This window comes from Peromyscus maniculatus, chromosome 22 (assembly GCF_049852395.1).
Source record: "Peromyscus maniculatus bairdii isolate BWxNUB_F1_BW_parent chromosome 22, HU_Pman_BW_mat_3.1, whole genome shotgun sequence".
NCBI lineage: Eukaryota > Metazoa > Chordata > Mammalia > Rodentia > Cricetidae > Peromyscus > Peromyscus maniculatus.
The window spans coordinates 20,307,027-20,331,935 of record NC_134873.1 but is presented as its reverse complement, the minus strand read 5'-3'; the positions used below and the strand labels follow the sequence as shown (position 1 = coordinate 20,331,935).

Genomic DNA, 24,909 nt, shown 5'->3' with positions numbered 1-24,909 from the left:
CTGAGCTTTTGCATGTGTAGGTTGCCTAGAACCTTCCCTCTCTGTAATATGTTCCACTCTGAAGGCCAATCTAAGCCTCCCATTCCCTGTGACTGTTGCACATCCATGTGCATACCTGTGCTCTTCCAGCATCCATAGACCCTGCAATAAGTTGCAATAATGACTGGCATGTCTGCATTCAGGAGCCTGGGATATCAGCCATGGAATCCATCTCTAACAAAATCACAGGGAAGGTATTGGCTGGAGCCCAGGAGCTGGGCTGGAGATTGGTTGGGGGCAAGAAATAGAGGCCACAGAGCCAGATCAACCACAATTCCAGTCCTTTGGGGACTCTGGGCATTCTCATCATGGAAAGTAGATTCCTTTTCCTCCAGGACCTGGCCCAGAGCTGGCCCCGTGAACGCACCTCAGGCCACAGTGAGTCAGTGGATGCAATGCATCATCCCAGGGCTGTAGGCATTCTAGGCACTGAGCTACACTGTCACCCTGCCTCCTGTACTTTTAAGGCTCCATTGGTGACATAGAAGTTACACCTTCGCTTGCTGACCGGCCTTCCCTAGGTCACCTGCACATGAAAGCCACCAGTGACCTTGGTGTCTCCCAGGATAGCATGGGCTCTTTCAAACCTTGGGGCTTTCTCAACTTGCACCCCAGCCAGCTGGGGCAATCCCTGTGAGTCTTTCTTAGACAAGCACCCTGCTTCGGTACCTCTTGGGTTCCCCGGGCAGAACCGGGCATTCCTTCCTCTGCTCAGTTCTTATCCCCATTGGCATAGCTGTATCAGTGTGTCTCCCAGTAAACCTTGCACTGCCCCTGGGCTGCATGTGTGTTCATTCATACGTGTCCCTGGCGGGCCCCCAGTACCCGCGGCATCCAGCGCACAGAAAACATGTTTCAGGAATACATCAGTGGGTATGGGTGCCACCCCCAGTTCCTGGAACTCGGGGAGTCAGTCAGCCTCTGAAGTCCTATCCCCCAGTCTCATTCCCAGCCTCGGGTGTGTTAGGTTGTTCCAGGCCGCTCCCTAACCACATTAGCTAGCTAGCTCTCTATCTGGACTACCCGGTATGTGTAACTCTCCAAGGTTCTGAACTTGGTTCTTGGCGCCAAGTAACTGTCATGACTTAACTTCAGCCTCCGCCCCCACCCCACCCCCCCAGTGAAGAACTTTTTCCCCCCACTTCCCAAAAGCCTAGCCCCATTGTGGGAAAGAAACAGAACCGCTGATAAATACACTGTAGGTCCAAACGTTTCATAAAGACAAGAGCATTTATGAGAACACAAGAGTGAGGTCCCTACCCCCACTCAACTTAATCCCTGGGACCATATGAGTCTCACCCCTTGTCATTACAACCTGTCATTCAAGACACCACTTGCCCTTGCTGCCAAGCTGTATTCTTAGATCATATAAAGATGATAGGGACTCCTTTCTCCCCTAAATGTCACTGGCTGCCACTCGCCCCGTCCACACCCTCCATGCCGGCTTCCAATGGCCCCATAGCCTCCCGATGTCCTTCCTACTTTGGCTCATCCACCTTCCAGAAGAAAAAGGAACCAAATAAAAGCATCTTTAGCCAGGTGGTGGTGCACACCTTTAATCCTAGCACTCAGGAGGCAGAGGTAGGCAGATCTCTGAGTCCAAGGCCAGCCTGGTCTCAGAGTGAATTGCAGGACAGGGTTTCTCTGAGTAGCCTTGGCTATCTCAAAAAACCAAGGAGAAGGAAGGGAGAGAGAGAATCTTTAGTGAAGGCGATAAGGTCTAACCACTGCTAATGTTGACCTAGCCAGGCACTTCTCTGATTGCAGCCCCAAGGATAGCCCAGTAGCCTTCCTTGCTTATCCAGAGGTTACCTTACCACCCTGCGGTGGAAACCACCATCTGGCCAGGTTCCTTGGGCTGGATCTGGGTTATGACATTTGTGGTGGTTTGAATGAGAAACGTCTTCCGTAGGCTCATGTGTTTGAACATGTGCTCCCCCGGTTAGTGGTGCTGCTGAGAATAGAATGGAAACCTCCGGAGGTAGAAATTTGCTGGTGGAAGTATGTCACTGGAGGTGCTCTTTAAGGTTTTATAGCCTGGCCACACTTCCTGTTCCCTCTCGCTCTCTGCTTCAGTCTGCTTCCTGATGGCCATCTTGACACCACGTTCCCACTGCCATACTTGTCCACCATGATGGATTATAACCCCTCTGAAAAGCTTTTGACTCTACACCACTTTACCCTTACCCTCCCCTAATTCCCCAAATGATCCCCTCGGGCATGATCTGTTGATTCATGCAATTGGTTATTTTGGATTACATTTGGGTAACCCTTACCATCCTGGTGGCTAGAACCTAGAGTGTTAAAAGGACCACTTTTCTCTAGCCACTCTGTGTCAAGGTCACAGCTGCTGCTCAGTGTCAGCCGAGTGAGTTGGTCATTTAAGGTTCTTCTAGACAACTGCACCTCAGCAGAGTAATTCAGTCTCTTCCCAGAGATCTAAATCCTGAATGGGGCTGGGCTTTAGCAATGACAGACCACCCTTCAAATTGTGGGTTTGCCACTGTTGTTATTAGCATTGATGTCTCCTAGGCTTAGAGAGGGCTTGACTTCTACAATGGGTCCATCTGCTTCTACACAGCTGGATCTTTTGACTAGTTCCGTTGAATTGTGTTTAAGGATGTTCTGATCACTTCCCACACCTCCCTGTGTGTTCTGTAGCCCACTTGAATTCAGATCACAAAAGAAAGTAGGGGTGTGTGGGTGTGTGTGGGTGTATGCGCGCACGCACATGCATGTGTGCACACAACATGATGCCATGTACTCCAGGGTTAAAGAGACTAGCCTGGGGGAGGAGATGGGTAGACAATAGAGTCCTCTGGAAGGAGGCAACTCAAGATCTCTACCTGATACCGAGGTACCAGCAAAGTCTCTTGGGACCACAGGAGAGGGCAAAGCATGATGTGACTGAGGGAACTCTGTGAGACTCCTTAGAGGATGCTGCATAAAGCTGAGGCTTAAGGAACTTGTAGACCCTAAGTGTAAGAGATGATTTGGTCAAAAGAGCAGGAAGTGCTGGGCATACACTGAGAGGGTGGAGACAGAGATGATAAAGCTGTAAATAAAAGAACAGACCCTGGAAGGCTCTGTGAGTCCACAGAGCGGAGTTAACAGTAAGGACCTCCCGCAGAGGAGGAAAGGGCCCTTATGGTAGCAGACTGTAGTGCCTCGGTGGTGACATCACGTTTTCCCCAGGCACAAACTGGCAAACCCTGGGCGATCCCTGGGCCTGGGGATAAGAACACCGGCCCTGGGGCAAGATGGGGGATGCTTCCGCTCATTTTGTGAAGACTTCAAAGCAGCTGTAAGGAGAGCTGGCTCCAAGTACTTCGTGGATGGCGTGGCGATACGAAGCACCCACTGAGGGGGCTGTGTGTGCAAAGTCCTCCTTTGTCCCCACAATGTCAGCTCTCATCCAGCTTCTGCACTCCCAGATGAATTACCCTCTGGACATGCATGACAGTCTTCCCTGGGCTTTCCCGGTGTATTTCCCAACTGCTCTGAGTTTATAATGTTTTCGGGTCCTTTATCATATATGTGCCATAAATGCCAATGGAACCAGGAGCATTTATCACCTAGCTGGGTTCCTGCTTGAGCTCTGAAAAAAAAAAAAAAATTATTCGGTTGCACCACCTTTCTTGGGGCTCTGATTTAATGGACTTCTCTGCTGCAAAGCCACTGGAATTCTTTGCCTTTTAATATCTGACACCCCTTTCTCTTTATTCCTGCCTTGGACAGCCCTTCTAGACCGGCTGGAACGAGCCCATTAGTCTCTGACAAATAACTTGTGTCATTTGGTGAAAAATATGCAGAGGTTTGGCTACAGCATCCTCGCCGGTCTTGGTTCTGTGGTCTCATTCTCCTCTAGACAAGCACGCAGCTCCAGACAGACCCCTCTTGGCATTCCCCAGTCCCTCTCATGCCCTGCAAAGCTAGGTCTAATGGGATTGTTTCACCTCAACCAATTATAACGGAGCTGAAGGCTGGGGTGGCTCGAGATACCTGTAACTGTATGGAAGAAGCAGGATCGGTCACAACGGCTGAAAAGCATCTCCTCACATATGAATGGGTTCTTAAATGGTATATTCTTACCATCGGATGGAAGTCAGGGGGAAATTCTGACACAAGGCACAGTGTGGACAGACCTTGAAGGCGCTCAAGTGAAATAAGCCAATTCCAGGCGGGACAAATGTGTATGTTTTCACTTATAGGACATCTCCAGGGAAGTCAGTCACAGAGACAGGAAGTAGGCAGGGACCGGGAGAAGGCGGCTAAGTAGGGTTATGGTTTCATGGATATACAGTTCCAATTTGGAAAGGGTTCCTAGAAATGAGTTGTAAAACAGTGTATGTATACTTATCACCACTAAACTGCACACATAAGAGCTGGGCACAATGGAATGTCTACACAATTTTTTTTTTTTAAATTAACCTCATACCAAACTAACAGGGAAAACTGACACAGGCCAGTTCTGAGCTCGTGAGTCCATTTATTCCTGCCTTCCAGATCAAGTGGCTCTTGCCAGCTAAACCAGCAATTCTTAAAACACCCTGGCTTAAAAAGGAAACTTGCTTATTTAGATTGTGGTTCTGGCTAGGCAATTTGAGGGTTAGGTCAGGCTGCTATGGCAGAGGCCGGCCAGTCTACATGACACTCTGGGATGGCTCATCTCCATACCATGCTGTCTGTCTCTCATCCTCCAACAGGCCACCCCCAGTTTGTGTGAGGTAATGGCAGGGATCTCCAGAGGTAACAAAAGCAAATGGATCCCCTTGAGGCTGTACACCCATATGTAGCTGGAGAATTTCTCTCCGGGTCCCGCCAAACCCCAGCCCACTTATAAAATAAACACACAGACGCTTATATTATTTAAACTGCTTAGCCTAATGGCTCAGACTTCTAGCTATCTAGTTCTTACATCTTAAATTAATCCATTTCTATAAATCTATACCTTGCCATGTGGCTCGTGGCTCACCGGCATCTTCACATGCTGCTTGTCATGACGGCGGCTGGAAGTGTCTCCCTCCACTTTCCTGTTGTCTCAATTTTCCTGTTAGTCCCGCCTATACTTCCTGCCTGGCCGCTGGCCAATCAGTGTTTTATTTATTGACCAATCAGAGCAATTTAACATACAGACCATCCCACAGCACCCATATGAGGTCCTTTCTACTTCACTCTATATAGGTCCGAAGCAAAGCATAAGACCAGCCATGATTCAAAGGGTGGGAAAAGACCTCTGCCTCTTGACAGCAGAGAATTTTTGCAACTTACTATGTGGGTTACACACATGTCAGGCCCTGAGCTGAGTGTTGCAGGTTAAGAAAAACACACACACACACACATACACACACAATGTCTGATGCAAGAGGCAGACGTGTAAATAAATAATTACAAGGCATAGTGTAATTATATATATATATATATATATATATACTTGGGATGTTTTGAAAGCATGCATAAAGAGGCAGAGGGCAAGAGCTATAGGAAGAAGAGGCAAGGAGGCCTGGGACCAGATGCTATCAGGACTGGCATGGAAAGCCCATGGTGATCAGCCAGATGAGGAAGGACTTGGGCAGAGAGGAACACGTTTGGAAGCCAGGTACTGCCTGGGGTACGGGGAGGGGACGTCACTAGAAAGTAAAGGAACATGGAGAAGCTGGGGCCCAATGACACTTGACTCCGTCTGCTCACCTTTGAAGGGGTCATTTAACCAGAGGCCTGTGGCTGTCCGCTGTGTGGAGCCACAGCGTAGAGGTGGCTTGGAAGGAGGCTGGCTGGAAACTGGGAAGTACTCTCTGGTCATGTGCTTTCTGCCAGGTAGCCTCAGTGGGAGAAGAACCCCTGATGGGGCAGGGAGAGCAAGGTACAGGGCAGCCAGTTCTGTAAGCATAGGGGTGAGGCATCCCACTCAAAACCAAGATGACCTGGAAATGCCCCCAAATGCCAGCCAGCAGGAATGGAAGCCAACGCTATGGCCCTCCACGTGGGCTCAGACTATCAGCCCCCCTCACTCATGTGGTACCACTGAGTCTTTAACAGGGGAGAACCCAAGGCTCTTCAGCCCAACCTGAATCTCATAGGTGCTGCCGAGAGCCCTGAAAACCCAGCCTTTGATCCGGGTTTCACGCAAATCCCACAGCCCTTCCCATACCAGGCCCAGCTTTTTGGACTGTTTCCAAGAGCCACCTCAAAAATCCAGGAGGGTTATGTGGCTGTGAGACAAGGGTGACGAAGTCAAGCAGCTTTCACCCAGGCCAGCAGGTCCTGTCTTCCTCCTGTGGATTCAGGGGGTGCTTCTGACAAGGATAGACTGTGATGCCCACCCTCCCCGCCGGCAACTCTGCAGGCAGTGGCAAGCACATACCAACTGATCAATACTTGGAATGCACGGGGCCTGCTGTGAAAAGGAATCCCCTGGTGAGCACTTTCATAAATTGAAAAATTCTTTGGGAAGTGAATAATCGTCCCCAACTATTAAATCAGATTTCTGAAAAGGTAGAGCTGCAGAGCACAGAAAACGCGTGTGCAGATCGGTGCCGCCTGAATCCCAGACACCTGCCCGATCTGGACCGGGACTTGGGATTCCTGGTGCAGCCAGTGTTGCTGCTGGGACTAGGGATATGGCTAGAGTCTTGACCTGTAGGGAAAAACCTTTGAAAACATCAGAACACAGCAGGTCCAGGAATGGAATGTTGGCCTGGCACTCCCTAACTCCATAAGCACACGGGGCTGAATCTGCTTCCTGACACAGTATGATGACCAGGGAGCCACAGAGCTACTAATTGGAGCCCCCCCCCCCCCCCCCCCCCCCCGCCCAGGTAGAGGTAACTCACCCAGGGCCATCTAACTACCCCATGACAAATCCAGAATAAGAATGAGGACTCAGGAGCTAGAGAGAGATGGTTAGGCAGTTGAGAATGCATATTGCTCCTCCAGAGGACCAGAGTTCAGTTGGCAGCACCATAATAGGTGGTTCACAACTGCCTGTAACTCCAGCTACTGGGGATCTGATGCCCTCTTCTGGTCTCTGCAGGTACCTACACTCATGTGGGGAGACACAGGGATGGACACACTCTCTCTCTCTCTCTCTCTCTCTCTCTCTCTCTCTCTCTCTCTCTCTCTCTCTTAAATTTTGAAAAAAAAAAATATTTTAAAGTTCTAAGAGTTTGGGATCCTCCCCTGAAATTGTCCCCTACCTTTACCTCCAGCCATCTCTTCACTCCTAAATGACATCATCCACCAGACTCACTCAGCTGCAGACCCTGTAAGAATGTAAGAATCCCAGCATCACAAGTTACAGGTTCCCTGCCGGGCCCCACAGGTCCTCCTCCCTGAGCCCCATAGGCGCCTCTCCCGCCCGGGCCTCTCACGACCACCTGTGCCTTACCACCTCTTTCTCGACAGGCTTACCCCAAACCGAACTCTTCCTCCGGTCCCTTCCCTTCGCCCCTCCCCCCGCCCCCCCATCCCATAGCAGCCGAGGCCTGAACGCTTTCTCCACCCTCCAGTGTCCATTAGGCCTCCTCATCTTGCTGTGAGATCATGGGAGGACTCCCCCATCGACGGTGGTTTGAATCTACCTCAGTGACACTGGGCACAGTAGGTGCTGACCAGAGACTACATCATTAGCTTTCAACAAGCAGGGCTGTTGGGAATCCATTAGTTTACCTTCTCAAGGCTGCGTGTCTCCCAGAAGGCAGTGTTCAGGTTCCCCATCAGTTCTGTCTCCAAACTCAAGGTCTCTGGATATAGGTTATCTTCGTGCCTCCCATTGGGTTTCCTAAATCACTCTCATCCTGACTGGCTGTCAGATCACTGGGGGCGGCAGCTAACCTCTCCACTTCCCTGCACGCCATCCCCGGCAGCACCCGCGCATGCGTGCTACAGAATTAAGCTCAAGGCTCCTTGGCGCGGTCCTCACCTGCCAACTGAGGCATCCCTGTCACTCTCCGGCTCACCCATGCCCACACCCTCCAGCCTTGTCTCTCTGTCCCGCTGAAGGTGGAGGGCCCAGCCAGACTTCCACATGCACACCTGTGAGCACGCTCCCATAGTTGCAAGTCAGCCTACCGCCTAGTTAGGGGTCTAGGGCTTAGCCTGTCCTGTGGCTCAGGGGACAGTCCTAAGACCTCAGTCCTCAGCAGAGCCCAAGCCCGGTGTATCCTTGTGAGGGAAGACCTGCCGGACACCCAAGGCCCGCTAATCCTATTCTCCTCCCTGAGCTGGACTATAGGTCATGTGACCCCACTGGTCTCTGTGGAAAGAAAGAGAGGCTCAGAAAGAGAGAAGACCTGCCACAGTCTGGGGTAACTCACCCAGGGACACCTAACTACCCTGTGAGAAACCCAGAATAGGAAATAGGAGTTAGGGGTATCGCAGCATTCAGCTGGTACTGACCCTGTGTTCAGGCGTGAAGGAGGGAACACCAGAGGGTAGTTCTAGAAAGTCAGCTTCGCTGAACACAGACGTGAAGGGCTTCGAGTGATAGACAGTAAGGGGACTTTCCTGTCATTACCTGTCAGATGACAGCCTAAGTCACCCTGGCACAAGGGTCTAGGCTTCTGACGTCCAGCCACAATATATGGCAAAGCATGAGGGGCCCTGGCTGCAGCCAGATGGGGTGGGGCTAGTGAGAAATGACGGTTATCCAGAGGCCCTAACATCTGCCTGGGGGAAAAAAATACACCTTAGTTAAATGGGCTGGCTGGCGGGCTCTTCTCTCCTCCTTCCTTCTAGCTGTTGGGGTGGGTCTGGGAGAAGATGTTGACATCCCTAGGTCTGGAGCCCACAGGCCTGGATTCTGTCTGTGCCAGCCCAGGTGGCCAAGACTCCAGGCAAAGGTAGGTATACACTTGGGGGGCAGGAAATCACCCCCAAGCCCCTCCCCCTAAGACCTATGGAGGCTGCAAAGCAGCTTCCCTGTTGTCAAAGGCACAGGCAAGGCTGGGCGTCCTGGAAGGCTAGCCTAGAAAATGGGGCGGATGCAGAGAACCACTCCCACCCAACCCTACCTGCACCCCACCCTACCCCACCCACCCCACGCTTGCTTGCTTGACCCCAGAAGCCCCCCGAAAGTGTGAGATGGAAGGAGGCACTTGCCAAGCCCTCGGTGGGCCCTTCTGTTCTCCGGCTTCCCTTCCCAGGAAACATGGTTCCACGCCGTGGCTTGCGTGTCTAACAGAGGGGATGCTGTCTTTGCAGGGTCGGTGGGCTTTTGTCCCTCTGGACCACGTCCGGCCCATCTTCCATCACAATGCCACGCTTTACTCGATACGTCGGCACCACTGGCATTTGGAGACCTTATTCCATGGTTTTAGGATAGATTGTGGTTTTTTTTTTCTTTCTAAGCTGTTTGTGGTATTTTCTGTTTGCAATCGTCAGTATGGGAATCTTTCCCCGCTCTGCTCCCTGATCTTTCAATATCTGGGTTTGGTTTTTTTTTTTTTAATCATATTCGGGTTTTTTTGTTTTGTTTTGTTTTGCTTTTTTAAGTTGTTAGTCCCTTGGTTACGTAGCCCCTCTCTCAGTGGCCGCTTGTTTACGCATTGTTTGTGATCTCTCTTGCCTGTCAGTGTTCAGCCAGCCTTACCAAGAAACAATATCAAGTTATTTCTATTTCTCTACTTCTTGAAAAAAAATTTAATTAAAAATAAAATAAATAAATAAAAATTAAAAAAAAAACAAAAACCTCTTAATGGGAACCTGGCCCTGTCTGTCTTCTCTACTCTGCAGAAATGTTGAAGGAGCTGAACCAGCAGCGCCGAGCGAAAGCGTTTACAGACCTGAAAATTGTTGTTGAAGGCAGAGAGTTTGAAGTCCACCAAAATGTTCTAGCTTCCTGCAGCTTGTATTTCAAGGACCTGATTCAAAGGTTTGCCTTCCTTCCAGCTCGGGTCTGTTCCTTCGTAGGACGCTTTTGTGTGGCTTTTCTCCTCTCCCCTCTCTTACAGGTTCCTGAAGCGTGACTCCCCTGTCACAGAGCCAGTAGCCATCTCTCCTCCCCCTCCCCAGTGCCCGCACCCACACCCACACACACACACACACACACACACACACACACACACACGCACACACACACACGCACACACAGAGCAGCCGCCGCCCTTGCCCCCACACACTGCCTCACCGGCCACCAGGAGCTAGCCCGCAGTAGGCCACACACCTCCCCCCAAACCCCATGTCCTTAGCAGAGCACAAGCCCTTCCTGAGACTAAGAGAACTCTAGACTCCACTTGAAGGGACCATCTCACACTGCTCCATCCCTCAGGGTCCCCAGATCCATCACCACCACTGTGGATGGGGTGGACCCAGTACCAGGAAAGCCTATGATTGAACAGGCCATCCCCACAGAGGGGACACCAGGCACCCCAGGAACGGCTCTTGCCCAGCCTGAGTCAGGGAGAAGAGTGTGCAGGCCAAGCCCTCATGCTTGAACCCTGGGCCCTAAGTGCAGACCAGGTGTGTCCTAAACACGGTCTCTCAGCCTTCACCTTCCCTCGGCCTACCCTGGCCCTATCGGGCCATTTTTCATTTCTACCTGGATCGATGTGAACAGTGCCTGAATATCTTTGTTTTTTCCATTTTGTTGATTTAAAAAAAAAAAAAATAAATGATTTTTTTTTTGTTTTTTGTTTTTTGTTTTTTTTTTTTCCGTTTCATACCCTTGCAAAGATGTCAGGGCCACCTCCTAGCTCCTTAGTGAGGGAGAGCAGCCGAGGGGCCAGCCCAGGGTAACGCTCACGTTTCTCTCACCCATCAGCAGATTAATGCCGCTGCTCATTTTGCCTTGCAGCCTCTCCGGGGCGGACGCTGAGCCTGGACAGAGCTCAGAGTGGGAGGACAGGACCTCTGCTTGCTTTCCAATGCTGTGTTTGGACTTGCCAACTAACCCCAGAGCGACTGTGTTTTGTTTCAGGATGGCATCTCTTTCCTTGTCCCTTGTATCCTTTGGCGTAGGGCCAGGCCGCCGGGTGTGTGAGGTCCCACTCAGCCTCACTGGCCCCTGTTGCCACACAGGAGGGGCAGGGCTCCTTGTGACATTCCCATTTCCTGGACAACTCCGTCTCCTGCCCGCCCCGTGCGTAGGTTTCTGTGTATCTGAGGGATTAGAGAGACACGTCTCGGGGAAGAGGTGTCCAGTGACCTCTCCAGTCCAGAGGCACTTTGGGAACAGTGGCTAGCACCTGGCTGCAGGAACCTAGCTAAATAATCTGGGAACCTTGGGCCCTGACCCAAATGGGCTACAGAACAATGAAGTAAAAGCAGAGCAGTGGTCCATCCCTGGACTAGAACCATGTGGGGAAAGGAAGCCTTTAAGTGCCTTTGAAGAGACATTAAAAGCCAAACTCCCCCTCACAACAGGGAAGAATACTCCAATAGGTAGGAACCTTCTTGGACAGACGAGGAGGAGGAGGAAGGCCCTTCCAGACAAGGAGGGCAGGGGCAAAAACAGATACGAACCAAGGACAGGAACGGGTGGCCTCCCCAGAGGCAGATGTGAGCAGGCCCTGCCTTCCCACTGACCTCCCAGGCTTGCTGTGAGGAGGAGGAGGTACCCAATGACATCAGCAGCCCTGATGGGAAAGGATGGGCATTCCATCCAAGCAGTTGCTGGGAGACAGAGGGAGTCAGGAGACCTGGGTCCTACACTTGACTCTGACACTCATCCTGTGACTCGGGTCTGGCCACACCCTGGCTCTCGGGCCTCAGGCTTTTACCACCTGTAAACCAGAAGTTGGTCACAAATGATGCTGAAGGTGACAGTCAGTGGATGGACAGGACCAGCCTGGTGAGGCTTCTTTACAGGTCTGAATGCCAGAACAGGAGAGGAGGAGGTGCCAGGGTCCTAAAGGAAGAGCGCGGGTCAACAGTCTAGTGTCAGAGGGGAGCTGGGGGAAGATGGCCAGGAGAGCACAGGGCACGCCATGCTTTTCGAGCCTAAAGGGCACCCAAGTCCCTTAGCGGGAGGTAGTCAGGCATGAAGTAACTTCAGGAAGCAAAAGAGAAGGTGGAGCTGTGCTTGTCCGCAGCCATGTTGAATCTCCTTTCTCCGTCCTGGCCACACAGGGTCCATGTTGCCATTCCTGCTGGTGGCTGCCAACAAAATGCTTTGGAAGGAGGGAAGCAAGATCCTCCCGTGAAGATGTTATCTTTGTGAGCCACATGGCCCCCAAATTCTTCATGGTCAGAGAGCCGCTCATGTCACCATGTTTTAGTTCCCTTCACGTCGGTGACCCTGAAGCCTTAGCATACGGTGGTTGGAACAGCCAGGGTAAACTTCCGAGGGTGAGGGGCTGGTGTCTTCAGAGGTGAGGAAGTAGGGGCGATCTGTGTCTCTGAGCTTTTATGGGTCAATACTGATCTGCCCCGGCTGAGCTCTGTCAGAGCAGGGGGACACCCACCCCTGCCCCCTGGCTGGACACCTCGGACTTGGAAATTCAAGCAGGGGCTCCTTTCCACCACCAACCTAGGTCATGTGTCCACGGCTCCATCCCCCTTCTCAGTGTGACCGCCTTTCCTGGAGCCATGGGAGGGGACATAGAGGAAATCTCATTCCTCTCTGCAAACAGGCAGGGTCTCTCCTGGGCCAAAGCCGTTCTACCCAAAGTCCTCAGCGTTGGCCAAAGCTTGTCCAAAGTCCTCAGCAACAGATAGTACATGAATCAGAAAAGGGAAGCATGAAACAGACTAAGAGGAACCACATCATAAGCTTTGCATTAAGCCTGGACAGACAGACACACACACACACACACACACACACACACACACACACGGTATCAATGTGAGAGTGGGCAGAAAAGCTGGGTCTGCCCAGTGTGACCTCCCAGAGAGCAGTCAAGTCTTTTCCAGGACCTCAGCTGCCTGGCAGTCCCAGGGGCCCTACCTTACCCAGGCTCTTTCCTCACAGGCTTCCATTGATGAGCTAGCGTCTTTAAGCCATCCTTCACCACTCCCTCTTTTGACAAGATTGCCATCTGGTGACAAGAAGTATTCTAGATATGTTAGCTTGAAGAGCTCGTACGGTTAGAATCCCCATTTCACAGAGGAGGATCCTGAAGCCTCAGGCATTTAGCTGACACACAGATATTGTCTGACACAGAAGCCCCTCTGGCCATCCATTCTCTAACCTAGAAAACCAAACTGTGCTTTCTGTTTGGGCAGAATCTGTGAGGGAGAAAGGGGAAGTCTCAGGGCTGACGCCGTGTTCAAATAGGGGGTACATGCAGTGTACATGTGATGTTAGGGACCCTGGCCACAAAGCCTGCCAAGGAGGACAGAATTCCACTTTAAGACAAGGCACTTGTGTGCAGACCTGCAAGGGGACTGGACCCTTCAGATGAGGCCTGGAGGCCAAGGAGCCCTTGAATGGGAGGCCAGCAACGAGCCAAGGGCAAAACAAAATTCACAGGCCTGCTCAGCCCGACCTTTGGTTGGCCAACCTGAGTCCATAGGGTGATCAGCAAGGAAACTGAGAGGCAGGGGCTGGGACCCTACCTTTGGACAATGAGGCAGGGGGGGTGGGGTGGGGGGACAAAGGGTTGAGACACTGACTTTAAGAAAATAACAGAGATAAAAATACTGAGGTACAACCTTTGGACGATTATTGGGGTATTCCTCCTTCCCTTATCTGCTCACATACTTGGAGGGAATCCAGCAGTGGCCCTTAGGGTCGGACTCACCCCTTGCCTGCATCATCTGCCCTGGCTTTTCTTCTTTGGCCCATGGCAAAGTCCCTTCATTTACCCTCTGGGCACAGAGAATGTCTCAGGATGCACAGGTGCTGTAGAAATATTAATCAAGGCCAGTCACCTCCACTTAATGCCTAGGCTAGAGCCCCCATCAGAGAGGATGTGACCTTCTTTCTTAAAAGATGGCAGTGATGTCTCCTGCCATCCCTGGCACTTCCCAGCATGTCTCTAAGTCGAGGTGTGGGGAGAAAAAATGCCCAGCGCCTGAGAAAACCTGTTCCTCCTCATACCAAAGAGGACAGAGACCGGAGCATGATAGCTGAGGGCCTTGCCTCACAACAGAGCCTATTGGACCATGTAGGACATGTGAATTCTATTCTCTTTCACATTTGGATGAAAACAATTCACTGATTTTTTTTTCCTAACCTGATTTTCACAAAGCTTAATGCTAAGTTCTGGGCTTCTCCTTCCTTCTTCAGCCGTGATGTGGGAGGCTAGAGCGGATACTGACGCAATGGCCCACCTCACCAACTGACATGGAGCTTTTCATGTACCAGTGCAGGGCCACACCCCGCACCTCTCTCCCCAGGTGCCTGTCCCCTTCCTCATCTAGAACACACAGGTGTGCCTTGAAAACAAGGCAAAGAGAAGAGGGATTGACGCCTCTTAGAGGGTCAGCAGAATGATGGAGACCAGATCCATCATTGCCTCGCCTCCTCTCAAAGAGTGGTCCAAGGCCTGCCAAAGTCCACAGGACCCAGTGAGGCCTGGGTCTACACAAACCCAGTGCTCTGAAGCTAATGACATGGGGGGCAGGGGAGGAATCCCGTCAGAAGGATGGAGCAGAGTACCAACTGTGTCCATCACCAGCCTAGACCTTCCATTCACCATTGCCCTACACGTCCAGACAGTGCCCAGTTCCAATGGGCATTGTGCAAACACCTGGCCACAGAGGCAGATGAGGGAGTGGGGTGGCTTATCCCAGAGGAGTTCTCTGCTCAAAGTGTGTTCTCCAAGATCCGACTAGTCGAAGATAGGCATCTCTGACACATCCATAGTCCAGCCTTGCTGAGCAGCAACGGTATCTAGGAACCAGAACTCTCCTGGGCAGCCCTGCTTGGAAGAAAGTAACTTCATGCAGTACTAGCCTCCTGCTGGAACCCTCAGACAGTGTGTGCTGGGGCACCACATTTCTGCCAGGCCCCCAAGATTGAGAATCACAGTGTTACTATAGTCTGTTTCTGTGGTTCTGTATATCCCTGTACCATTGTGTCATGACCCTCGGGGAGCAGCTGCCCACTCAACAGCCAGCTTAGGACAGTGGACAGAACATTCATCTCACCTGTGACAGATGCAGCGTCATAGCCATGATCGGAGTTACCCATCCCTAGGGGACCTCTGCTCAGAGCGAAGAGACCTAAGGAGTGCTAGGTAGACACCTGCTGGTGTTTGGAAAGACTCATTACCAGCCTTTTGTGGCCCTTGCAATTCTCTGAACTACACATGAACCATGCAGTGTAATACCACCTGTGTGCCAAGGGGGGTTTATCCAGACTCCTCTAGACCTTTGAACTAGGCTACTAAGAAAGACCCGTGTAGCCAAGTAGAAGGGACTAGCTTTTCCAGTCCCAAGAGCCTCCAGCACCCCCCTCTTGCAGATCATTTTCCCAACAGAGACAGCCACAGCCATGCAGCTCCCCTCGATTTAACGTCACTACCAACGCTCTCCAGTGCTTACCCCTCCTTCCTGGCATACTTCGCAGCGTAGGCAGCTCTATCCCCCCAAACACCCTCCCAGGCTCAGCTTTGAGAAGCCACAGGTCGTCAGTCACCAGCAGTGTGGCAAGACTAGCCCTTTATAGCTATAATTCCAGCACAAGCTCAGCCAGGGTCGTGTGTGTCTGTCTACACCCTCAAGACCTACCTCAGCTCCTCGCTGGGTTGAGCGCCTCCGTCTGAGGACTCGGACACACAGAGAGGGCCATTGTTGGCGGCAGGAGTAAAAGGGATCTTGGGAAAAGGCGAGCAGCCCATGTGGACTCCGTCAGCCCTACCACACTGAGGCCCAGCATGACTTCTACAGAGCCTAAGGAGAAAGTACCAAGGAGAGGCTAGGCCGTTAGGATGAACACAGGGGCGGCAAAGACTTGGAGCAAGAAAGTTGACCAGATAGCCTCTGAGACCTGGGAATAATCGGAATTTATGGAGCCTCTAGGGGGCACTTGAGAGCTAACAAATGTTTACACCTTACAAAGGCATCCAAGCCTGGGACTCCAGCTCAGCAGCAGCAAAACACAGGTGTGGGAAGTCACTTTAGCACTGAGTGAGCATGTGCCGGAGAGGCTCAGGACATCTGCCTGTCAGTGGCCATGCAGGGTACCCAGGTCCCTTTGCTCCCTACTAGTGCTCTGTCCACTCACCCAGCAGCCTCTTTGGCCAACCTACTGCCCTACCAGGCACTGGTACACCTCTCCTGCCTGCCCCGGGGGGCACCCAAGGGACCAGTCTCAAGAGGCTTGGCCTCCCCGGGTGTTTGCAGAAGTCAGTGGGTAGGCAATGGAGCTCACTGCCCTGCCACAGCCTTGGTCAGGCCAGGCTCAGTGAGGGAAGCTGGTGAGAGTAGCCCGACTAGGGTGGTCAGGTCAATGGCCTCTGAGAAACCTGCCTCCTGACTTAACGCTCTGGGTGTTTTTTTTTTATTATTTTTTTTTTCTCCTGGCCTCCTGTATCGGTGTGTTCTGCCTCATCTTATCTGTTTCCTTCCAGGTCCAGCTGTAGGGAGCGGCTGCCAGGCCTTAAGAGCCTTTGCAATGGTTTCGTATTTCTGTAGACACCAGATTAAAAACATACTGATATATTTGTGTCCCTCCCCTGCTCCCCCCCACCCCCAGTTCACAAGCCCGATGCAGATGCACACTCTACACGCAGGCCACTCTGACCTCTGACCCCGTGTTCCATGTGGCAGGAGGGCACCCCCCCGCCCCGGGCCAGGCCCCAGGTCATGGCTGCTGGCTGTCTGTGGCGGAAGTCCTTGGTTGTTACCCTCTCCCCCTTCCCAGCTCTAACCATTCTGTCCGTCTATCGTGTCTTGTCTTCAGTTTCAAAGCAATGTCATGAAGGGCTTCCCTTCCATGCCTAAAAGGAAACAATATGTTTTGTTTTGGGAGAGGTTGGGGTTCGGGGGTTGGGGGGGACTTCCGGGGCAGCCTTCCAAGGCCCTGGGTCTTTGAGATGGGCTCAAAAGGACGCCTCCTGATTGGCTAGGATGGCAGCCAATCAGGAGCCTGTGAGCCTCAGCCGGGAAGAGAGATTCTGCCGCTTGAGGCAGGAGGTCCTGCTTGCCAGGACATGCTGGTACCCTTTGGTGTAGACACCAGGTCCAGCAGGTAGCTGAACCGTATTGTTTCCCTTTGCGGCTAGTCCTGGTCCTTGTCCCCATCCACGGCTCATGCTTTTTGATTTGCATCTTTTTTTTTGCATGGACATGCCGAGTAGTGATAAGCAGGGTTTTCTGTTCTCTGGGGCGCCTCTGGTCAGACCTTCTCTTCCAGATCCTGTGTCAGGCCATTAGGTTCAGGTGTGTCATTGCTGTGTCCTTGGAGTCCTAAGACGAAGGGCGTGACTTGAGGTGTACAGGGAGCTCTGGCCCTGTGAGGAAGCGGCCGCGGCCGCAGGGGTGGCAGGTGAGGACACCCCTGGTCTCTGTGCCTTAGGTCGGTGCAGGACGGCAGCCAGGGCAGCCGGGAGAAGCTGGAACTGGTGCTCTCGAACCTGCAGGCTGACGTCCTCGAGTTACTGCTGGAATTTGTCTACACCGGCTCGCTGGTCATCGACTCCGCCAACGCCAAGACCCTGCTCGAGGCGGCCAGCAAGTTCCAGTTCCATACCTTCTGCAAAGTCTGCGTGTCCTTTCTCGGTGAGCTGACCAGGGGGGCCTTTACATCACGTGGAGAACGTGGTGCAGATGCGTGAACAGTCCCCAGCCAGCAAGAACTGAGTGGGGAGGACTTGTGTGTCCCCAGAGTATGCTGGGATATCTAGATTTCACCCGAGCATATGGTTGGCTTGATGGAATGGCATGTACTGAAGGGGTGGGTCACTGTGGCCTTGCCAGAACCAGTGGCCATTAGGATACGTAAACAGCCTGTGCAGGCAGGAAACCTGACCACTGTGCCCTGCCCTCTAAGCCTTGAATGAATCAACCATGCCATCTGTTCCCCTTCAACATATCGGTTCCCGGGCCACACAGATGCATGGACAAGCCAGCGCATCTGATCTAACCCTTGGAATCCCAGAGCTGGTTTTCTGCAAGACGTGGCTATTGATGATGGGCTCACCTTCCCGACTTCCTGCCTAGAGCTTGCTTTACAGTTTGGGGCTGCTCAGCTCTGCTGGGAGTTGTGGAGCAAGGGGGATGTCAAGGACAGCCTCACACACACCATAACATATAACACACACACACACACACACACACACACACACACACACACACACACACACACACACACAAATAAATACAGAGCCTGGGTGTGGTATGCAGAAAGGAAAGCTAGAGTTTGGAAGCTCAGTGAGGACTTCGGAAGGAGCTAATTAATCCAGGAGGGTCAGGCGCTGTAACGGCAGGATGGGGCACACACCCAGTTCTAGCCCGAAAGAGCCATTAGCCAGATTTCAGAAGAGCCAGCTACCAGACCCCAGGTTCTAGATGGTAGACTAAGGGAATCTAAGGGCCATGGGAGACAGTGGATTGACATGTGAGGGCTGCTGTGTTACAAGGTTTTTAAAAAAGGTGTCTGTGACCTCAGGCATGCCTGTCATGATAGAAGACACCTTAAGTTTCAAAGTGGCCGCTACCCACAGCCCAGGCCCAAATCCTGAGGCCCCAGCTCCCCCCACCCCCACGGTCAGGGAGGCAGCTCATGCCATGCCTCACAGCAGTGGTCTTCTGCTATGGTCTGCAGGGGTAGAACTAGGCCCTGGGAGGCCCACGGGAGTCAGGGCAGAGGGAAACCTGGGGAACGGATCTGAGGCTCAGAGTCACGGGAGGCAGGTCACCAGGAAACGGATGGGGTTCAGAGGAAGGTCCAGGGATGATGATGATGGAAACAAGAGGTGATCCTTTCAGGTGATCCTGGATCAGTGACCATTCACTCTCCTGCCCCCCTCCCACCTAGAGAAGCAGCTGACCGCCAGCAACTGCCTGGGTGTGCTGGCCATGGCTGAGGCCATGCAGTGCAGCGAGCTCTACCACATGGCCAAGGCCTTCGCGCTGCAGATCTTCCCCGAGGTGGCGGCCCAGGAGGAGATCCTCAGCATCTCGAAGGATGACTTTATCGCCTACGTCTCCAATGACAGTCTCAACACCAAGGCCGAGGAGCTGGTCTATGAAACTGTCATCAGGTGGATCAAGAAGGACCCAGCAGCACGGGCGCAGGTAGGTAGGCCTGCTGCACCCAGTCCCTGCAGGGGTGGGGTCTGCTGCAAGGGTGGAGGAAGGGGAAGGGCTGCATGTCTCAACAGCAAGGATTGTATAGGAGTCGGAAATAATGAGAGAGAGTCTAGTACATACACGTACACACACACACACACACACAAAACCCTCCACTCTTTTTTTTTTTTTTTTTTTTTTTGGTTTTTCAAGACAGGGTTTCTCTGTGTAGCTTTGCGCCTTTCCTGGAACTCACTCTGTAGCCCAGGCTGGCCTCGAACTCAGAGATCCGCCTGCCTCTGCCTCCCGAGTGCTGGGATTAAAGGCGTGCGCCACCACCGCCCGGCTCAACCCTCCACTCTTAATGACCTCCACTCCACCTAGAATGAGTCTCCGGGTTTGCCAAGACAACACAGGGCGTGGGTGGGAGGTACCGGGGTTCTTCGCAGGAAAGTGGGTGCCTGAGCAGGGTATATGGGACCCCCGGAGGTCAGAGCACATACTCTGGCTATCCAGTGAGTGGAGAGCAAACAGAGACCATTCTGGAAGTGGGGGAAACGACCGAGTGTGCGACAGGAGAGAACGTGAGGTTCCCAGAGGAGACAGGAAAAACCAGAGTGTTCATTCACAGGAGAAAAGAAAACGCAGCGGTCTCCCCAGATAGCCACCTGAGTCTTGGGGAGCCAATAGGCCCGTTCCTACCCAGAAGGCCCCAACGGGAGGCCCCGCGCAGAGGGGAATTGTTACTGACTGTTGTAGGAAGGAGCCGGAAAGTCGGGGCAGCTGCCGGAAACCCTTGGGAGGGCCGGCATATAAAACAGCAAATGGGGACAAGGATGGAAGTAAGAGCCTAACCAGCTAGGACGGAGTCAGGGGAACCAGACCCCAGAACACGCCGAAGCCATCAAGTGATGGGTCAGAAAGGCCCTCACGTCTCATCGGGCATGAAAAGGGCACGGCCAAGTACGGTAACACATGCCTCTTATTCCAGCTCTTGGAAGGAGAAACAGGAAGACTAGGGATATCCAAGGCCAGACTTGACTGCCTAGTGAGAGCTTCAGCCTCTGACTCGAGGGAAGGAAGGGGAGATGGGGAACAGGGGAGGGGAGGGGAAGACTAGAGACAAGGATGAGAGAGATATGGATGGCCTGCTGCCCCATCTCAACCCACCACTGGGTCCTTAGGGTCCATGAGGGGTGGGTTCCTCCGCATTGGATCAGGTTGGCAGGAAGCATTTTTTTTTTTTTTTTAAACAAAGGAATTGGAGTTGTGTAGCTAAGGACAGTAACTGCCATCCATAGTTCTCTACGACCCTCACGTCTACGTCCACAGCCCAGAGTGTGGTATGGGCTCAGGCAGGCTTGCCCAGAGACCCCGGTCTCGCTGCTTCCCGTCTGCTAACTGCTGCATCCCTCCAAAAAGACCCTTTGCACCCAAGAAGCAGCCCCATGTCACTCTCCTCAAATGTCACATCGCTTTCCACTCTCCCGTGCCTCCGGATGTCCTCCCCCACCTCCCAGCCCGCAACTCTCCCACCGCCACCATCATCTATCTCCCCAGCGACACCATCACATCCACAGCCCTGGCTAAACCCCGGTCGGAAGTAGGGGTCTCATCAGCCTCCGCGGCTGCAGTAACAAGCTTAACGTGCCATCTATTGGCTCCCAATTACTCCTGCCAGTCATTCTCCGGACAAAACACAAGTGGGTGGAGCGGTGAGCGGTTTGCCCGTCGTCGCAGGGGAAGTCCCCATCAATTCAGGAGAAGCCTTGAGTGAAGGATAAAGAAGCCAAGATGAGACAAGGTGACGCTACTGAGGAGCTGCAGTACTTAAGGACACACAGGTGTCCCCCGTCACCTGACAATCATCGTCTCATTTAAGCTCTTCTGGGCCCTCCCACCTGGTTCCTGTCACACTCCCACCTCTTCAAGACGCAAGACGCCTGCTCTCCCGGTGTCCGTCGTCGCCTGGCAGCATGATGTGCCATCAGGATCCACGACATAGATGGGGGGTGAAGATGAGAGGCTGGAGGGATGGAGAAAGGGGCTAGTCTGGGGCCAGCTGGGGCCACCACGCCTCCAGTCAGCCCGCCATGCCTCCCCTCGTCTAGTATAACAGGCTGGACTGTGCGCACTTTTTTTTTTTTTTTTTTTTTTTTGGTTTTTTGAGACAGGGTTTCTCTGCGTAGCTTTGCACCATTCCTGGAGCTCACTTGGTAGCCCAGGCTGGCCTCGAACTCACAGAGATCCGCCTGGCTCTGCCTCCCGAGTGCTGGGATTAAAGGCGTGCGCCGCCGCCGCCGCCACCCGGCGACTGTGCGCACTTCTAAGACACACCCCAGATGGGAAGCCCTTCTCCAGTCAGCTCCCAAGCGGTGCCTTCCCCTAAGCAGAATCCCGCCTCTTCTGTCCCACAGCACGCAGCAGAGCTCCTCGCCGCCGTCCGCCTCCCATTCATCCACCCCAGCTATCTGCTCAATGTGGTGGACAATGAAGAGCTCATCAAGTCATCGGAAGCATGCCGGGACCTGGTCAATGAGGCTAAACGCTACCACATGCTGCCCCACGCCCGGCAGGAGATGCAGACACCCCGAACCCGGCCCCGCCTCTCTGCAGGTATCCTGGGACATGCCCAAATTCCCCACCCACCCACCCAATTGCAAGATACCATGGAATCAGCTGGCTCCAGGTGGTCCCCCACCCCCAGACAGGAGCCAGGCGTAGTAGCCGCTGACGCAGTAAGGGTGTGTCCCAAGGATGCCCATCCGTGTCCCCCCCCCCCCCCGCAGGTGTGGCCGAGGTCATCGTTTTGGTTGGGGGCCGGCAGATGGTGGGGATGACCCAGCGCTCACTGGTGGCTGTCACCTGCTGGAATCCACAGAACAACAAGTGGTACCCCCTGGCCTCGCTGCCTTTCTATGACCGAGAGTTCTTCAGTGTAGTGAGTGCCGGGGACAACATCTACCTCTCAGGTGAGGCTCCCAAGGGCTGGGCAGGACCTGGGACGGGTTTCCCAAAGGGACCTCTCTCTGCCTGACCACACACCGGGCCGAGGACGGAAGGCCGAGGGCCCAGAGCGTCTATCTGGTTGGCAGAGGAAGCCTCCCCCCCTGCCTCTGTCCGTGGAGCTGGGCGTCCTGTCCTCGGGCCCTTCTTCAGCCCCCCGCCTGCTCTTTGTACCCCCCCCATACTGTCCACAGGTGGTATGGAATCAGGGGTGACGCTGGCGGATGTCTGGTGCTACATGTCCCTGTTGGATAACTGGAACCTGGTCTCCAGAATGACTGTCCCTCGCTGCCGCCACAACAGTCTCGTCTATGATGGGAAGATTTACACGCTCGGGGGACTTGGAGTGGCAGGCAATGTGGACCACGTGGAGAGGTAAGGCAGCCACAGTCCCTGAGCCGGTGGCACCTCTCCAAGTCGCTCAACCCTCACATCACATCACGCCTCCCCCTCCAACACCTACCTGACGCCAGTGGCCCACAGACGGGCCCATTCCAAGCTCATAGTGCGTAGTAAAAGGGGACACAAGAGGTGAGTCACGAGAGAGGACATTCTTGTCAACATCCATTCAGGTATAACAGGTATAGCCCAAGGTCCAATCATGGAAGGACATGAGTGAGCTTGGCTAGCGGGACACAGTAGATTGCAAGTACCAGCCCAGAGACCTCTCAGAAATCAGAAGAAAAGCTGGAATCCATGTCCCCACTATGGGCCATGCCAGTGGTTGTACCACTTTGTTCCTGCCAAGCAAGGGGTGCACGTATCCTTCCTGCCCCCCACACATGCCAGGGAAATTGGTAGGAACGCAGGGAAGAGACACCACCCACCAACTAAGCAATGTAAGGGCACAGTCTGGCTAGCCCTCTAGTTCTCCCGAGGAAAACTATGAGCCAGTGAGCTCCAGATCCGAGGTTAGCCTGTCCTTTGTTACAAGTCTCAGGCTGTCTCCCCACCCCGACCCCGGCCAGGCTGTTGAGGATGTGGTGTAAGTCAGGCATAGGCCTGAGGGCCAGAGGCTGGAGGCGGATACTGCCCTAGGGGAAAATGCCAAGATCCTTTCCTGCTCTGAGCCAGGGAGACAGCTCTCATCAGAGAATGGGCAGATCACCTAGAAAGAGATGCTTGAGACCTGTTTGAGAGGACCGTTAGTTAGCACAAGACCACCTCAGTCTTGCTTCAGAAGAAACTGGTGCCCCAGAGAATGATACACGAAGCTGACCCCCAGCCTCGGGTAACAGCCCCACTTACAATCAGTAAAATCATAACTCACTCTTTCCCTTACCATGGCTCACACCGTTAGCTGCCACCAGAAAGCAGACTTTGCAATGTGACATCCTTCTGCCGGTGAAGCCACACATACCCCTCAATTTGAATTTTTTCTTCCCCCTGGGTGGCTAATTGGACACTTGATGAATGCTCCAGCAAGGACGGGTTTCAGAGGGAGACAGGTTCTGAATGTTCACTGTGGGCTTTTAAGTCCCCCAAGTGGAGGCAGAGACGGCTTGGTAACAACATTTAATTGTCATATTGATTTGATGATAATGGGAAATCCCCGGGTGATTATGAGCATATTAATACTGTGCTTGGACTCAAACCAGCCCTAACACCGGGGGGGGGGGGTCTTCAGCATGACCTGCTGCACGTCCAGGTGGACCCCTACGCTCCCCCAGAAGCATCAGCTTCCAGTCATTTGTCAGCCAATAATAAACACACGAGCAAGGCGACATTTTCCACGTAGGAGTCCGCCGCGCCGGATGTCATCCTGCTTTGCTTCCGTCAGCTATTTTTAATCTCCTAAAATGCTGATTACTCGTTTTGCAAAGTTCTACTTGTTGATAAATACAGGGATTTGTTGAAAGATCAAACGCACTGATGGAGAGAGAGAGAGAGAGAGAGAGAGAGAGAGAGAGAGAGAGAGAGAGAGAGAGAGAGAAGCTCCCATCCTCTTTTCTTGGGCCCTGAAGCAATTCTCCAAGGTCCCAGGGGGCTACTGCCTATACTGGCCCTTCTCTAAGGAGCTCAGCCTTCCAGGTAGCTGGAAAATAAATGTGGGCGCCGGGCACCTGAGACTTAAGTCCACCCCACCCCCGACCCCCGGTGGCCCACTGGATGGAAGAGGAGAAGCTGAGGGACCCTGAGTGCTCCCTCGGCCCATCATCTGTGCTTGTAAGCTAGGACAAAGGCTAGAAGCCCCTAGGTAGTACCCATGCAAGGGGGTAGAGCATGTAGGGGAAGAGGCACCCAGTCGCTACCCCAGGAGCAGACCCCCCCTTTGGGTAAGTCAGTCTCTGTGCCACACGGCAGCGGTGATAACAATTCAGGGTGACAGGAAGGTCAGTGTAATGGGGACAGGCGTGAGGGTGCTTTGTTCCACGGCAAGCACTAATGGTACAAATGGCTATTATATTGATAATGAATGAGATATACGGTGTATTATAATTATATTACATTACTGTGTTACAGGAATAGAGCAAGATTACATAATTATAGATTAAAACAACAGCACCATAGACAAACCTGTATTATATCATTATATAAATAACTGGGTCTAATATTTTACAGCAATATATTGCAGGAGCTGTGGTTACCGCATAAATGATAGCGGAACGCCTCACTCAGCTAGGTCATTTGCATGTCATTAGCATATCCTTCTTACGCAGGAAGCTGACAGATTGAGCTGACGGGAGGGCTCATGGCTTGGCAATCAGCCACCTGGAATAACAAACTCTCAGGAAATTTGTGTTTGGC

The 24,909-nt window shown here is 52.9% G+C and overlaps 1 protein-coding gene across 2 annotated transcripts in view; it reads left to right on the top strand.

Moving 5' to 3' along the window:
* Klhl29 (kelch like family member 29) overlaps positions 1-24,909 on the top strand; it is a 310,216-nt gene that overhangs the window by 275,503 nt on the left and 9,804 nt on the right. For both annotated transcript variants that reach the window (XM_076559386.1, XM_076559385.1), the window contains 6 exons: positions 9,772-9,910; positions 17,441-17,643; positions 18,902-19,161; positions 21,573-21,771; positions 21,945-22,127; positions 22,356-22,536. In XM_076559386.1, coding sequence (XP_076415501.1) covers positions 9,772-9,910; positions 17,441-17,643; positions 18,902-19,161; positions 21,573-21,771; positions 21,945-22,127; positions 22,356-22,536 — 1,165 coding nt within the window. The remainder of the gene's footprint in view (positions 1-9,771; positions 9,911-17,440; positions 17,644-18,901; positions 19,162-21,572; positions 21,772-21,944; positions 22,128-22,355; positions 22,537-24,909) is intronic.